Below are 16,849 nucleotides of genomic sequence, written 5' to 3'. Positions count from 1 at the left end.
CATTTGAGGAATAATTAGTAGCAAGAAATTAAGCCTTAAAAAGTATAACCTTCCCTTTCCTCCTCTCATCACCAACTGAACTGGACCATTCTATATGACATTTAACACCACACAGGAGAGCTAACCTGGGGCCAGGATTATAAGCTCACTTCTATTGCTTATGCTGCCATGTAAGCTTGGCCTCTGAGCTACGGTTTCCTCATCTGTTTTTTTTAAAGCAAGGACAATAATTCTTGCCCTGCTCACCTCAGAGGGCTACCCATTTGTGAAGATCAACTGGGATACTGTAAATGGAACTCATTTTGCAAAGTGTAAAGCACTATACAAATATAAGGCAATTTTAAGGCATTAGCTGACCCAGAAGAAGAGAATTTAACCTTCTCTGTGATGCTTCTGTGATTAGTTTTAGAGCTAGTCTCAGATTTAAGGAATATACAGTGGGGAAAAAGTTGACAGAAATAGGATGGTATTTCATTCAGTACAGGTCCATTGGAAGGCAGATTTGGGGGAAACAAAATTCTGCCAAGGATCAAAGACTTTAGATGATGCCAAAGTGCAGCCAGTGTTAAGGAACTGTTGCCAAAAAACCTCTAAGGGCAAACAGTCTTGCTGAGTTCCCTTGGCTTCTTTGATGACAACTTCTTCTGGCCTTTGCTCTCTGCTTAGCTTTCAGTGTCCAGAGTTTCTCTCTTATCTATCCCCACTTGTTTCTGCCAGCCTGTTGTTCATGATCGCCAGGGCCCCCACCCCTCCTGAGAATCCTTTGTGTCGGGCTGACACACTGGCTTGTCGAGGACATCCGTTGGCTGTTTCTGACAGCTGCTTCTGCAGGATGGCTAGTGAGACCTTGTTGGAGGCTAAGAAGTCCTTCATGGAGATCATCTCTCCCGAGAGGCGACGTCCATCTGTTTCACTCTCAATCACACCATCTGTCTCAATAGAGATTTCTTGTCCACTCCGCACATTGCTGGGAGTGACCACATTTCTCCGTAAGAGTAGGGCCTTTCTTTGGCACTGGCAACACCGGCATTCCATTTTCTTCAAGATCCAGTTGACGGACTGCTTGATGAGGATGGAGATCACGTTGAACAAGGAATAAATGCAGCAGACGCCCATCAGGATGAAGACGAAGTTGCCGAAGCGATAGAGCCCTTGGCTCTCATACTGGGCATTCTGGCTACTGACGAGGTCACCAAAGCCAATGGTGCTAAAGGCCACAAAACAGAAATAAAGAGAATCAAAGTAGCTCCAACCTTCAATGGGGGTGTACATGGCAGAGGCACAACAGGAGATGATGAGGGATGCCATGCACAGGATGAGCATAACATAATACACGGAAGGCTTCCATCCCACCATGCTGTCAGCCTCTGAGGTCCCAGAGCCTCTTTGGTTATCAGATTGCAGGACCCCCTTCTTTCGGAGCTGCCTCTCATGGCATGACTTCATGATGTAGGCAATGACCGTAATCAAACGTTCTAAGAAGAGGTTGAAGAATAAGATGGTGCCTGCACATCCAATAAGACCATAAAATATCAGAAAAACTTTGCCTCCAACAGTTGCAGGTGTCGTCATGCCAAAACCTATAGGAGACAAAATGGGAGGAGAGATTTAATGCAAAAAAGGCATTTATAGAATCAAGGTTCCAGTTTTCATGGGAGGAAAAAAGCAGGGAAGGAAAATTACCTCAAAATGACTCCAATTCTTTTTACAGAAAAATTCTCATTGTCTTATTAAATGAGGTATAATAATAATCTGACAGCAATAATAGCTGCCTTTGACACCTTAAGATCTGCAAAAGTACCCTTACAAGTATTATCTCATCTAGACTTTACAAAAGCTTTGTGAAACTAGTGTTACAAGTACTACCAGTTAACACAGCATCTCCAATTTACAGATGAGGAAAATGGAATTAAAAGGGATTAAGTGATGTGTCTTCAATTATATATGAAGTCTTACAAGCAGCATATTCTATCCTGCCACTCACTAAGGCATGCGGACTCACTCACTGAAGGTATCTTGCCAAATCCTGACTCTAAGCTGAGCATCCTTTCTATTATACAACACTACCTATAATATGTAGTGGAAAGAACATAAAAACTAGAACCAGGAAAATTGGATTCTAGGCCTGGTATCACTTATTTGTGTGACCTTGAGCAATTCATTTCTCCTTACAATGTAAGCTCCATGAAAGGAAGGATTTCTGTTCTTTGTATCCGGACCTCTCTTCTTGCCACCACACCCACTACCTTCACACTTAGCACAATGTAGGAACACTGATTGACTGAGTCTTGATTTCTTCATTCATAAAATTTGTGGTTGGGCTAGATATTATCTTATGACCTTCTAGCTCTAATATTTAATGAGTTCATAAGACAGTAAGGTTGTTGCTAGATAGCAAGTCAGCCAATTAAAAAATACTTATATCCCTTCCTTCCTCCATCCCCAGGTCAAGAGCAAGACAACTAAAGGCTAGTCCTTGGGAAAATCAGCCATATTATCATGGCTACAGTTTGTACACCATACTTGCTTGAACCAATCCCTTAATCCAAAGGTCCTGGGGGTCAACTTCAATCTGAGTTCCCTGATCAACAAGGAGACAAGTCCCTAGTAACACATGTGATTCTGCAGTCTGGGCAAATGGGCTGCCCCAGGAGAAACTAAGAAACTACCTTCAGTAACCACCTGATCAAGTGTAATGAAGCACTAACTAGTTTTCTAATTCAATTAAGTTCTCTTTCTCCTAGAGTACAAACAGCTACAATACTCCTTCTCTCCTCCCCCCCCCCAAATTTGGTAAAGGAAATGAATAGAATGGAATTAAGAGATGGAATTAAGTAGTTTAACAAAATTTAACAAATTACCAATGTCCAGCCACATCAACCAATCAGATGCTTCTAAGGCAGAAGAGCAATAAGGGCTAGGCCATGGGGATTAAGTGACTTGAAATTCAATTAACTCAAGAATTTAAAACTCAATTAATTCAAGAACTTCAGGAACTCAAAAAACAATCAAGAGAGGCTGAAGACAATTTGAAAAAGGAAATACATGAGCTAAAACAAGAAAATAAAGTCTTAAAAGCCAGAATTGGCCAGCTTGAAAATGAAGCAAAGAAGGCAAAAGATGATCTACAAAGAAAATCAGACCAGAAAGAGAAGGATGACCAAAAAGCAAGGGATGAAATTCAGTCTTTAAAAAACAGAATTCAACAACTAGAAGAAAATGACTTCACAAGGCAGCAAGAATATATTAAACAAAATTTAAAAAAATGAAAAATTTAAGGAGAAAATGAAACACCTCATTGACTCAACCAAAGATCTGGAGAACAGCACCAGAAGAGACAATTTAAGAATTATTGGTTTACCAGAACATCATGATAAAAGAAAAAGTTTAGATAACATTTTACAAGAAATTATCAGAGAAAATTGCCCAGAAATTCTTGAACAAGAGGGAAAAGTGGAAATTGACAGGATCCACAGATCACCTCCTACATTTAATCCATAACTGACAACTTCCAGGAATATTATAGCCAAATTCAAAAACTACCAGACCAAGGAAAAAATATTACAAACTGCCAAAAAGAAGTCATTCAGATATCAGGGAACCACAGTTAGGATAACACAGGATCTGGCTTCATTTGCATTGAAGACCAGAAGGCATGGAACACAATATTCAGGAAATCAAGAGAACTGGGTCTACAACCAAGAATCAACTATCCAGCAAGACTAACTATATTATTGGAGAGGAAAGTATGGTCATTCAATAATATTGAAGACTTCCAAACATTCGTCAAGAAAAAACTGGACTTAAACAGAGTGTTTGCTGCCCAAACCCAGAACTCAAGAAAATCAACATAAGGTAATTAAGAAAATGGGGGGAGGAGAAAAAAATCTTTTCTTTAAGGGACACAACAAGTACAAACACTTTATATCCCCAGAAGAAAAGAAGGTATTGGCAAATATTAAAAATTATTATTATTAACAGGGTAACTAGAAGAAGTTTACATAGAGGGAACAGGGACAAACTGTATAGGATGGAATGTTAAGAGATATATAAATATGTGTGTATGTATGTATGTATAAATATATACAAAACTAGGGGGGAAGAAGACAACAATAAGAAAAAAGGAAAGCAAACAAAAAGGAATAAATTTATATTCCATAAAGAAGCACATGGGATCAATAGGGAAAAATAACAATACACTGTAAGGGTAAAGAAGTTAGAGAGAGGGAATATTCAATACTTAAGTGCATTGAAATCAACTTAGAGAAGAACAATCAGATCCATAGGGGCAGAAAATTGATTCACGCCCTATAGAGAAGTAGAAGGGTAACAAAATGACTGGTAGGGAAGGAAGCAATACTAGAGAGGGAGAGGGCTTAGGGGGAGGGGGGAGGAGCACCGCCTGGCTTTAAAGAACAATGAGAGGGGAATAAGAAGGGAGAGGGGAGAAAGGGAAGTACAGCAAGGGAGGGGATTATAGGAACTGATTAAAAACAAAACACTGGTATAGAAGGAAACAGTGAAAGAAGAAAGGACAGGGTTGGGAGATCAAAATGTCTGGGAATGCAGAGTTGATAATCATCGGAATGTGAATGGGATGAACTCACCCATAAAACAGAAGCAAATAGCAGAGTTGATTACAAACCAAAACCCAACCATATGTTGTTTACAAGAAACACACATCAGACAGACAGACAAACAGAATGAAAATGAGAGGATGGAGCAAAATCTTTTGGGCTTCAAATGAGAAAAAGAAGGCAGGGGTGGCTATCATGATCTCTGACAGAGACAAAGTAAAAATAGATAAGGTTAAAAGAGATAGGGAAGGTTACTACATCCTAATAAAAGGCAGTATAAACAATGAAGAAATATCAGTACTCAATATGTATGCACCAAAAGGAATAGCTTCCAAATTTCTAAAGGAGAAGCTAGTGGAGCTCAAGGATGAAATAGATTGAAAAACTATACTAGTGGGGGACCCAAACCCTATCAGAAATAGATAAGTCAAACCAAAAAATAAATAAGAAAGATAAGAGAGGTGAATGAAACCCTAGAAAAATACAAGTTAATAGATATTTGGAGAAAAATAAGTAGAATCAAAAAGGAATACACCTTTTCAGCAGCACATGGAACATTCACAAAGATTGACCATGTAATAGGGTACAAACATAGCAAACAAATGCAAAAAAGCAGAAATAATAAATGTAACCTCAGATCAAAATGCAATAAAAATAGTTATTAGTAAGAATACATGGAGAGGCAAACCAAAAACTAATTGGAAATTAAATAATATGAGTCTCCAAAATAATTTAGTGAAAGAACGAATCATAGAAACAATTAATAATTTCATTGAAGACAATGACAATGATGAGACATCTTACCAAAACTTATGGGATGCAGCCAAAGCAGTTCTAAGGGGAAAATTGATATCACTGAGTGCATATATTAACAAATTAGGGAGGTCAGAGGTTAATGAATTGGGCATGCAACTTAAAAAACTAGAAAATGAACAAATTAAAAATCCTCAGATGAAAACTAAATTAGAAAAACTAAAAATCAAAGGAGAAATTAACAAAATTGAAAGTAAAAGAACTATTGAATTAATAAATAAGAGTAGAAGCAGGTATTTTGAAAAAAACAGATAAAATAGACAAAGTACTTGTTAATCTAATTAAAAAGAGGAAAGAAGAAAACCAAATTAATAGTATCAAAGATGAAAAAGGAGACCTCACCTCTAATGAAGAGGAAGTTAAGGCAATCATTAAAAACTATTTTGCCCAATTATATAGCAATAAATTTAGTAATCTAGGTGATATGGATGAATATTTGCAAAAATATAAATTGCCTAGATTAACAGCAGAAGAAATAGAATATTTAAGTAATCCAATATCAGAAAAAGAAATTGCTGATTCCAAAGCCAGGTAGACCAAAAACAGAGAAAGAAAACTATAGACCAATCTCCCTAATGAACATAGATGCAAAAATCTTAAATAGAATATTAGCAAAGAGACTCCAGCAAGTAATTAAGAAGGTCATCCACCATGATCAGGTGGGATTTATACCAGGAATGCAAGGATGGTTCAACATTAGGGAAACCATCCACATAATTGACCATATCAACAGTCTAACAAACAAAAATCACATGATTATCTCAATAGATGCTGAAAAAGCCTTTGACAAAATACAGCATCCATTCCTATTGAAAACATTGAAAAGTATAGGAATAGAAGGACCCTTCCTAAAAATAATAAACAATATATACCTAAAACCATCAACAAGCATTATATGCAATGGGGATAAATTAGAAGTCTTCCCAATAAGATCAGGAGGGAAACAAGGATGCCCATTATCACCTCTATTACTCAACATAGTACTAGAAACACTAGCAATAGTAATAAGAGAAGAAAAAGAAATTGAAGGTATCAAAATAGGCAATGAGGAGACTAAGCTATCACTCTTTGCAGATGATATGATGGTATACTTAAAAAATCCTAGAGAATCAACTAAGAGACTGGTAAAAATAATCAACAACTTTAGCAAAGTGGCAGGATACAAAATAATGCACATAAATCATCAGCATTTCTATACATTTCCAACACATTAGAACAGCAAGAGGTAGAAAGAGAAACACCATTTAAAATCACCCTAGACAATATAAAATACTTGGGAATCAATCTAACAAAACAGCTATTATACGAAAACAACTACAAAACACTTTCCAAACAAATAAAACTGGACCTAAACAATTGGAAAGCCATTAACTGTTCATGGGTAGGATGAGCTAACATAATAAAAATGAACATCCTACCCAAATTAATTTACCTATTTAGCGCCATACCTATCAAATTACCAAAAAACTTCTTTACTGAATTAGGAAAAACTATAACAAATTTCATTTGGAATTACAAAAGATCAAGAATATCAAGGGAAATAATGAAAAAAATGTGAAGGAAGGGGGCCTAGCAGTACCAGATATCAAACTATACTATAAAGCAGCAGTCATTAAATCAATATGGTACTGGCTAAGAGATAGAAGGGAGGATCAGTGGAATAGACTCAGGGTTAATGATGTCAGCAAGACAGTGTATGATAAACCCAAAGAGACCAACTTTTGGGACATGAATCCACTATTTGACAAAAACTGCTGGGAAATTTGGAAAACAATATGGGAGAGATTGGGTTTAGATCAACATCTCACACCCTACACCAAGATAAATTCAGAATGGGTGAATGACTTGAATATAAAGAGGGAAAGTATAAATAAGTTAAGTGAACACAGAAAAGTATACTTGTCAGATCTCTGGGAAAGGAAAGATTTCAATACCAAGCAAGAGTTAGAGAAAATTACAAAATGTAAATTAAATGGTTTTGATTATATTAAACTAAAAAGTTTTTGTACAAACAAAAACAATGTAGTCAAAATCAGAAGGGAAACAACAAATTGGGAAAAAATCTTTATAACAAAAAACTCTGACAGGGGTCTAATCACTCAAATATACAAGGAGTTAAAGCAATTGTATAAAAAATCAAGCCATTCCCCAAGTGATAAATGGGCAAGAGACATGAATAGGCAATTTTCAGGTAAAGAAATCAAAAGTATCAATAAGCACATGAGAAAGTGTTCTAAATCTCTAATAATTAGAGAAATGCAAATCAAAACAACTCTGAGGTATCACCTCACACCTAGCAGATTGGCTAAAATGAAAGAAGGGGAGAGTAATGAATGTTGGAGGGGATGTGGCAAAAACGGGACATTGATGCATTACTGGTGGAGTTCTGAACTGATCTGGCCATTCTGGCTGGCAATTTGGAACTATGCCCAAAGGGCTATAAAAGACTGTCTGCCCTTAGATCCAGCCATACCATTGCTGGGTTTGTACCCCCAAAGAGATCATAGATAAACAGACTTGTACAAAAATATTTATAGCTGCTCTTTTTGTAGTGGCAAAAAACTGGAAAATGAGGGGATGTCTTTCAATTGGGGAATGGCTGAACAAATTGTGGTATATGCTGGTGATGGAATGCTATTGTCCTAAAAGGAATAATAAACTGGAGGAATTCCATGCAAATTGGAGAGACCTCCAGGAAGTGATGCAGAGTGAAAGGAGCAGAGCCAGAAGAACATTGTACACAGAGACTTATATGCTATGGTAAAATCAAATGTAATGGGCTCCTGTACCAGCAGCACTGCAATGACACAAGACAGCTCTGAGGGATTTATGGTAAAGATGCTACCCACATTCAGAGGAAGGACTGTAGGAGAGGAAACATGTAAGATGAACAATTGCTTGAATGCATGGGCTGAGGCAGACATGAATGGGAAATAGACCCTGAACAAGGACACATGTTACAACCAGTGGAAATGTGCATTGGCCATGGGTGGGGGGAGAGCGGGGGGTGAAGGGGAAAGTAGGGGCATAAAGCATGTAAACAGGTTAAAAACGAATATTAATAAATGTCTAATTAAAAAAAATAAGGACCTCAAAAAAAAAAACAAAAAAAAGAAGAAGAAAAAGAAATTGAACAGTCCTTTAAAGAACTCCCTAAGAAAAAATTGCCAGGGCCTGATGGATTCACAAGTGAATTCTATCAAACATTCAAAGAACAATTAACCCAATACTATACAAATTATTTGATATAATAAGCAAAGAAGGAGTCTTAGCAAACTCCTTTTAGGACACAAATATGGTACTGATTCCAAAGCCAGGCAGATCAAAAACAGAGAAAGAAAATTACAGACCAATCTCCTTAATGAATATAGATGCAAAAATCTTAAATAGAATACTAGCAAAAAGACTCCAGCAAGTGATCAAGAGGGTTATTCATCATGATCAGGTGGGATTTATGCCAGGAATGCAAGGACGGTTCAACATTAGGAAAACCATACACATAATTGACCATATCAACAAGCAAACAACAAAAAAACACATGATTATCTCAATAGATGCATAAAAAGCCTTAAGAGATAGAAGGCAGGATCAGTGGAATAGACTTGGAGTAAGTGATGTCAGCAAGACAGTGTATGATAAACCCAAAGAGCCCAACTTTGGGGACAAAAATCCTCTATTTGACAAAAACTATTGGGAAAATTGGAAAACAATATGGGAGAGATTAGGTTTAGATCAACATCTCACACCCTACACCAAGATAAATTCAGAATGGGTGAATGACTTGAATATAAAGAGGGAAACTATAAACATGTTAAGTGAACACAGAATAGTATACTTGTCCGATCTCTGGGAAAGGAAAGATTTTAAAACCAAACAAGAGTTAGAGAAAATTATAAAATGTAAAATAAATAATTTTGATTATATTAAATTAAAAAGTTTTTGTACAAAGAAAAACAATGCAACCAAAATCAGAAGGGAAACAACAAACTGGGGAAAATCTTTATAATAAAAATTCTGATAGAGGTCTAATTACTCAAATATGCAAGGAGCTAAATCAATTATATAAAAAATCAAGCCATTCCCCAATTAATAAATGGGTAAGGGACATGAATAGGCAATTTTCAGATAAAGAAATCAAAAGTATCAATAAACACATGAGAAAGTGTTCTAAATCTCTAATAATTAAAGAAATGCAAATCAAAACAACTCTGAGGTACCACCTCACACCTAGCAGATTGGCTAAAATGATAGCAGGAGAGAATAATGAATGTTGGAAGGGATGTGGCAAAATTGTGACGTTAATGCATTGCTGGTGGAGTTGTGAACTGATCCAACCATTCTGGATGGCAATTTGAACTATGCTCAAAGGGCTATAAAAGAATGCCTGACCTTTGATCCAGCCATACCATTGCTGGGATTGTACCCTAAAGAGTTTATAGGGAAAAAGACTTGCACAAAAATATTTATAGCTGTGCTCTTTGTGGTGGCAAAAAGCTGGAAAGCAAGGGTATGCCCTTCAATTGAGGAATGGCTGAACAAATTGTGGTATATGTTGGTGATGGGATACTATTGTGCTCAAAGGAATAATAAACTGGAGGAATTCCATGTAAACTGGAAAGACCTCCAGGAATTGATGCAGAGTGAAAGGAGCAGAGCCAGAAGAACATTGTACACAGAGACTGATATACTGTGGTAAAATTAAATGTAATGGACTTCTGCACCAGCAGCAGTGCAATGACCCAAGACAATTCTGAGGGACTTATGGAAAGGAACACTACCCACATTCAGAGGAAGAACTACAGGAGTAGAAACATAGAAGAAAAACAACTGTGTGGACACTTGGGTTGATGAGGACATGATTGGGGATGTAGACCTGAAAAGACCACACCCATGTAACTATCAATAATGTGTAAATAAGTCTTGACTGACCACACAAAATAAAACCAGTAGAAATGTGAATTAGCTACAGCGGAAGTGGGTGTGGGGTTGAAGGGGTGAAGGAGAAAGTAAAAAGATGAGTTATGTAACCATGGAAAATTTTTTTTAAAATAAAAAATTATTAAAAAAAAATAAAAATATGCTAAATAAAAAAGGGGGAAAAGAAAATCATGATTTAAAAAAAGAAATTATCCTCTTCCATATATTTTGTGATCCAGTGACACTGGTCTCCTTGCTGTTCCTCATATGAGACAGTTCATCTCCCAACTTTAAGTATTTTTATTGATTGTTCTCCATGCCTGGAACACACTCCTGCCTCATCTCTACCTCTTAGCTTTCTTGGCTTCCTCTAAGTCTCAGTTAGAGGCCATATGAAGTGAGTAACAAGATGATTACAAAAAATCCTGGGAAAACATACAAAGTGATGTAAAGTGAAGTTAGCAGAACCAAGAAAACATTGTACATGGTAACAGCAATAATGTATGATAATCAATTGTGAATGACTTAACCATGATCAGAAATGCAAGGTTCTAAAACAACTACAAGTGATTTCATGACAAAATGGGCCATATACTGCCATAGAAGAAACTGATGAAGTCTGAATGCAGATTAGAGTATGCCATTCTTCACTTTATTTCTTCCATGAATTTTTACTTCCATGAATTGTCTACTATAAGTGACATGTCTTCGCTTGCAATATGACAAACATGGAAATATGTATTAAATGATAATATCTGTACAACCTATATCATATTACCTGCCATCTTGGGAGGGTGAATGAGAGAGAGAGCGGGGGAGAATATGAGTTGCAAAATATCAGAAAATGATTATTAAAATTATATCTACATATTATCTGGAAAATGTAAAAATTTAAAAAGAAAAAGTCTCAGTTAAAATCCCATTTTCTGTAAGATGTCTTTCCCTGTCCTCCTTAATCTTAGTTCTTTCCTTTTGAGACTACTCCTAATTTATCCTGAATATACTTTCCTTCTTCTGTTTAGAGTCATACCCCATTGGACAGATTTTTTTCTGAGTAAGATACTATTCTGAGCATTTGATAAAAATTACACAATTTACCATAGCAACCTTGAAGTGCCTTGGTACAGATGATTATGTTATGGGAGAAAATACTACTTAGAAAAGAAAATGTAAAGGACAGTTTTAATTACTTTGGTGCTCTAAGGGAAAGTCCCCCTACAATGGAAAAAATCATTGGTTTGAAATGGGAGGACCCTTATGTCCTTGGATAAGTCATGTAACTTCTTTGGGCCTCAGTTGCAAAATGAGGGTTTATACTAAGTGATCTCTGAGCTCCTTTCTAGCTCTAAGTCTATGATCTTAGGAACAAGTTCAGAGGTTAGACCTGAGTAAAGTGTTCTGCATGTGCCGGCAGAGAAGGAGAAGGAGGGGTGAAGGGGAGACTGTGGTTTTGCTCATTCCATTATATTCACTTAGATCTTGAGTCATCTGTCCCTACACATCTCTTCAAAATACCCAGGAAATGATGCTGTTCCCAGGAGCCAGAGATGACATTTTTCCATAGAGGAATCAAACAATTCAACCTTTTGGATTGTTTATTAGTCTTTCATTTTCTTTGTACATTTCTTATAGGTCAAAATATCTGCTGAGTTTTGGGTTTTCCCCAGGAAAAACTGAAATTCCTTTAGTTCATTTAATATTCATTTTTTACCTTCTATAATTATGCTCATCTTTGCTGGGTATGTTATTCTTGGTTGTAAGCCCATTTCTTTTGCTCTACAAAATGCTGCGTTGTTTCATGTCCTGCAGTCTTTTAATATTGTGCCTGCTAAGTCTTATGTTATTCTGACTGTAGCTCCACAGTATTTAATTTTTTTCTCATTGCTTGCAATATTTTCTTCTTAACCTGGGAGCTATGGAATTTAGCAATGGTGTTCCTGTGCAATTTCATCTTTATGTTTCTTTTAGGTGGTAATTTTTGGATTTTTTCAATTTCTATTTTACTCTCTGATTCTAGAATTTGAGGGCAGTTTTCCTTGATGATTTCTTGGAGTATGATGTGATATATATATATATATAATCTATTTTCCAGGTCAGTTGTTTTTGTGATGTTTCATTTTTTCCCCCTATTATTTCCTTCTTTTGGTTTTCTTTATTATTTCTTGGCTTAGGGAATGGTTAGCTTTTCAGTGTCCAATTATATTTCTTAATATATTATTTTCTTCTGTGAGTTTCTGGATTTCTTTTCCCATTTGGATGATCTTTCTAACATTATTTTCTTGGTTTTCTTGCATTGCTCATACTTTTTTAAATTTTTCTACAACTGACTTATTTTGTGTTTTTTTTAAACCCTTATCTTCTGTATTAGAATCAATACTGTGTATTGGTCCCAAGGCAGAAGAGTGGTAAGGGCTAGGCAATGAAGGTTAAGTGACTTTCCCAGGGTCACACAGTTGGAAGTGTCTGAGGCCAGATTTGTACTGAGGACCTCCCATCTCTAGGCCTGGCTCTCAATCCACTGAGCCACGCAGCTGCCCCCTTCATTTGGTTTTTGAAGTCTTTTTAAAGCTTTTCTAAAATCTCTTTTAGAGCTTGTGGCCATTTATTATATTTCTTTGCTGTTTCTGAAGTAGACTTTTTACTTCTCTATATTCTGAGTTTGAGTCAAGGTCTTTTCTGTTCCCATAATAGCTATCAATAGTTGGATTTTTTATCTTTTGCTTGCTCATCTTTATTTATTTATTTTTTAGTTTTAGTGGCCAGGCCAATAAATTTAATTATTCTTTTTGGCCAGAATCCTAGGATTTCTGGTGTTTTGGAATATGTTACTTGAGGTTTTTTCCTTGCTCCTGTTTAATTATTCTAATTTTTATAGTTTAGGGTTGGATGTATTCCCAGCAGCCTGATCAAATCCCAGACCATGATTGACTTCAGGTGCTCCAACCAGAGGCCATGGACAATTCTTCCACTGCAACTACAAGCAGCCAGTTTGCCTACCTCTGTGGCAGCAACTAGGGCAGTGATGGGCAACCTTTTTAGCTTAGTGTGTCAAAATTTGCCAAAAAACCAAGCATAACTCAGGTGGTGTGTCACTTTGAGGAAAAAAAAACATTATTTCAAGATATTTATACTTTAAGTAACAAAAAATGTAAAATTGTAATATATAATTGTATTTAATAAACCAATATACGTAAATTAATATAGGTAGAATTGTCATCTATAGTACACAGAGTGCCTTCACTACACTATAGAAATGTTTCGTCCTTGGCATATGGCCCCATTCTTCTCTGTATGTGGCTGCATGTGGCCACGTGTCATTGAAAATGGCTATGCATATCATAGGTTTATCATCACCTAACTAGCAACTCTACTCTCCTGGGAGTGACAACAGCTGACAGTACCTCAGTCCTTCAGCAACCACACTCACTGGTGTGTGCTCCTTCCTCACTCTTTCTCTCCTACTACTGTAGCCTGGGATAAAGGAGGTGTCCAGGCAAGGTTCCTCAGGCCTCTCAAATATATGAAATAGTTCAATAGCAGTGAGAATTGAGCTCCTGCCCTTAGGATCCAGCACCTGAAGATCCTTCAGTGTCCATTCCTTCAGTTCCCAGCTGTGGGCTAACAGGGGTCTCTGGAGTCAAAGCTGCAGGGGATATTGCTGCTCTCAGGGCCCTCCCCCTACAGATTCTGGGGATATAAACTCCTGGATTCAGCAAACAAGGTAAGGTTGCTAATCCTGCCCTTCAGGGTTACCTTCTTGATTCTAAGCTTTCTCCTCTGTTACTGCCCCCAGAGCCTATGGTGGTGAGACTGAGGCAGGGAAGTCAGAAGCCTTCTTCCCTAGTTTTCCTTGGATGTTCAATTTCACTCCTGAATTCTGTTTTTGCCGCTTTTAGCATTGATTCTGTGGAGTTATTTTTGGTTGTTTAGGGTGAGGGTATCAGGAAGACAAGAACGCTTCATGCCCCACTCTTCCATCTTCCCACAATGCCTGGATGGTTATCTTCCACTTTCATTCTCTTCATTCTCCCCTCCAGTTTTGCACATGCCCATTTGCTTCTATTGATTCTTTTTTAAAAAAATTCTTAACATCTGTCTTAGAATTAATATGAAATATTGATTCCAAGGTAGAACAGCAGTAAGGGCTAGGCAATTAGGGCTAAGTTGTCATAGCTAGGAAGTATCTGAGGGAAGTTTGCAACCTAAGACCTCCTGTCTCCAAACTTGGCTCTCTATGCTTCAATTGATTCATGTATAGCATGATCTCTATTCTTTCCACTCTGAATGCACTCTTATGGATGTGCTCTGGCTATTCTGTCTATGTTAAAAGGAGATACTGAGAATTGAATACAGCTTTCCAGCTGTGGAATGATTAGGGAAGAGTGTGATAGAATAATTATCTTTCTTGTTCTAGACATTGCACTTCACTGGAATGATGCTAATTTTATAGGTTTCCATGCCATACTTTTGACTAATATGGAGTCCACTAAAACACTTAGATCTTTTTCATGAGAACTGATATTTAGTCATACTTTCACAACCAGTATTTAAGAAACTGCTTTCTTGAAATCAAAGTAGAATTTAACTCCTTTATCTTTATTAAATTTCATCTCATTTGATTTGGCCCATTATCCTACCTTCTTGAGATCATTTTATATTCTAATTTTGCCATCCCAGGTGTTAAGTTATCACTCCCCACTTTGTATCATGCACAAATTTGACAGTCCTGCCTTAGGCACATTATATAAGCCACTGATAAGAAAAATGAGCACTCAACGACAGATTCCTGATACACTCCACAAGAGAACTTCAAACCTGGCATCAAGACAATAATGATTACTCTTTTAATTAGTACTTCAATCAATACTCAATCCTCTAGCTGCTAGGGTCAGCCCCTTTTATCTATTATATTTACTTATATTTGTACAAATTATTTCCCTTTGATCAAATATAAACTCCATGATGGCAGGAACTATTATATTTTTTCTTTGTATACCTAGCACCTTTTTATAATGCTTGGGAAAGGAATACACATTTCACTTTACAAATATTGTCCCATTTGATTCTCACAACTCCTCAAAGTAGGTAATCATTATTCCAATTTTAATAATTGAGGAAACTGAGACAATCAGAGGTTAAGTGACTTATTCAGGATCACACAATTAGTTAGTGTCTGAGGTCAGAATAAGAATAGAGAAGGGGCAAACATAATAGGAGGAGATAGCTACAAACAACAACTATCATAGGGAGCTTATATAACATATTGGGAAATATCAATGGAAATGTTGACAATTTAATCTCATCTCCTCCCCCTCTCTTCCATATCTGAATGACTTTGCCTCAGAAAGTATAGAAAGAGGAATTTAGACTATGGATACCTGAATCTGAAATCTAGTTTTGACCTTTTCTGGCTTTTTAACATTTTCAATGAATTCATTCTAGTCTTTTGAGCCTCAGGTTCTTCAATGGAATATTAATAGTTGTTCTGCCTACCCTATAGTATTGTGTGTTAGAGTGACCACAGCTACTAAGTACTTCTTCATAGCAGAGCCAAAGAAGTAGAGATTGATGATCTGGAAAGGAATTTCAAGATCATCTAGTCTAAACCCTTCCTTTACTAGTCTGAGGTGTACTCTTCTTCCTTTTCCTACTTCCCCTCTAGCTAGACTTATTTATAGACTTCGCCTTCTGGGATGAGCATCGGGTGCCACATGTATATAGTTGTTCAGCTTTGTTGTTCAGTTGTTCAATCTTGTCTGACTCTTTGTGACCTTGTAGAACATAACATGCCTATACTTTTCATAGAGTTTTCTTAGCAAAGAATGCAATTCATTCTTCAGTGGATTAAGGCAAATAGAAGTTAAATGACTTGTCCAGAGTCATGCAGCTAGTAAGATCTGCATTCAAATTCAGGCTCTCCTAACCTCAGGCCCAACACTCTTATCCACCAAGTCATTTAGCTGTGTTCCTGCCTATTCCATGAATAACTGTAGAATAAAATATTCTGATCTGAAATAATTTTCACATAAATTCTATCTACAACAGAATTTTGTCCATATGAAAAAAAGAATGGTTAAAGGGTGGGGAGAACTAATTCAAACACTAATTTCTAAAACTATCTAATAGTTTAGGCAGTGATGGGCAAACTTTTTAAAGAGGAGGCCAAATTAAAAGAAATGCTCAACAGGCTTCCGGGTTAAGATGGCGGCAAAGTAAGAAGCAGCTCTTAACCTCTCCTGACCAAAACACACAAAACTCCTCAAGGGGACATAAAAACAAGTCCAGACGAACGGAGGAACCCCACAACAGGGCACAGCGTGGAAGGTACGTGGAATCGAGACATTTCCAGGCTAAAAAGGGCTCTCACTCAATCACAGGCTGAGCAACCGCCCCACCCCCACCCCTTCCACACTCACCTATAGCTCCGAACCCAGCTAAAAAGAAATAGAGCAAGTCTGGGGCACCCATCGAGTCATCGGCAGCTCCGGGACCTGTTCCTGAGAGCAGCAAGACTTAGGACCCCATTAAGTCAAGAACGCACG

At 37.0% G+C, this 16,849-nt stretch overlaps 1 protein-coding gene across 1 annotated transcript in view; it reads right to left on the bottom strand.

The window, feature by feature from the left end:
* Positions 1–449: 449 nt before the first annotated feature.
* Positions 450–16,849, bottom strand: part of KCNK13 (potassium two pore domain channel subfamily K member 13) — a 404,887-nt gene continuing 388,487 nt past the window's right edge. Inside the window, exon 2 of the mRNA XM_044665000.1 lies at positions 450–1,580. Within this exon, the coding sequence (XP_044520935.1) occupies positions 691–1,580 (890 nt within the window). The 3' untranslated portion in view covers positions 450–690. The remainder of the gene's footprint in view (positions 1,581–16,849) is intronic.

This window comes from Gracilinanus agilis, chromosome 2 (assembly GCF_016433145.1).
Source record: "Gracilinanus agilis isolate LMUSP501 chromosome 2, AgileGrace, whole genome shotgun sequence".
In the NCBI taxonomy this organism is placed as follows: domain Eukaryota; kingdom Metazoa; phylum Chordata; class Mammalia; order Didelphimorphia; family Didelphidae; genus Gracilinanus; species Gracilinanus agilis.
This window is presented reverse-complemented; position numbering and strand designations above follow the sequence as displayed.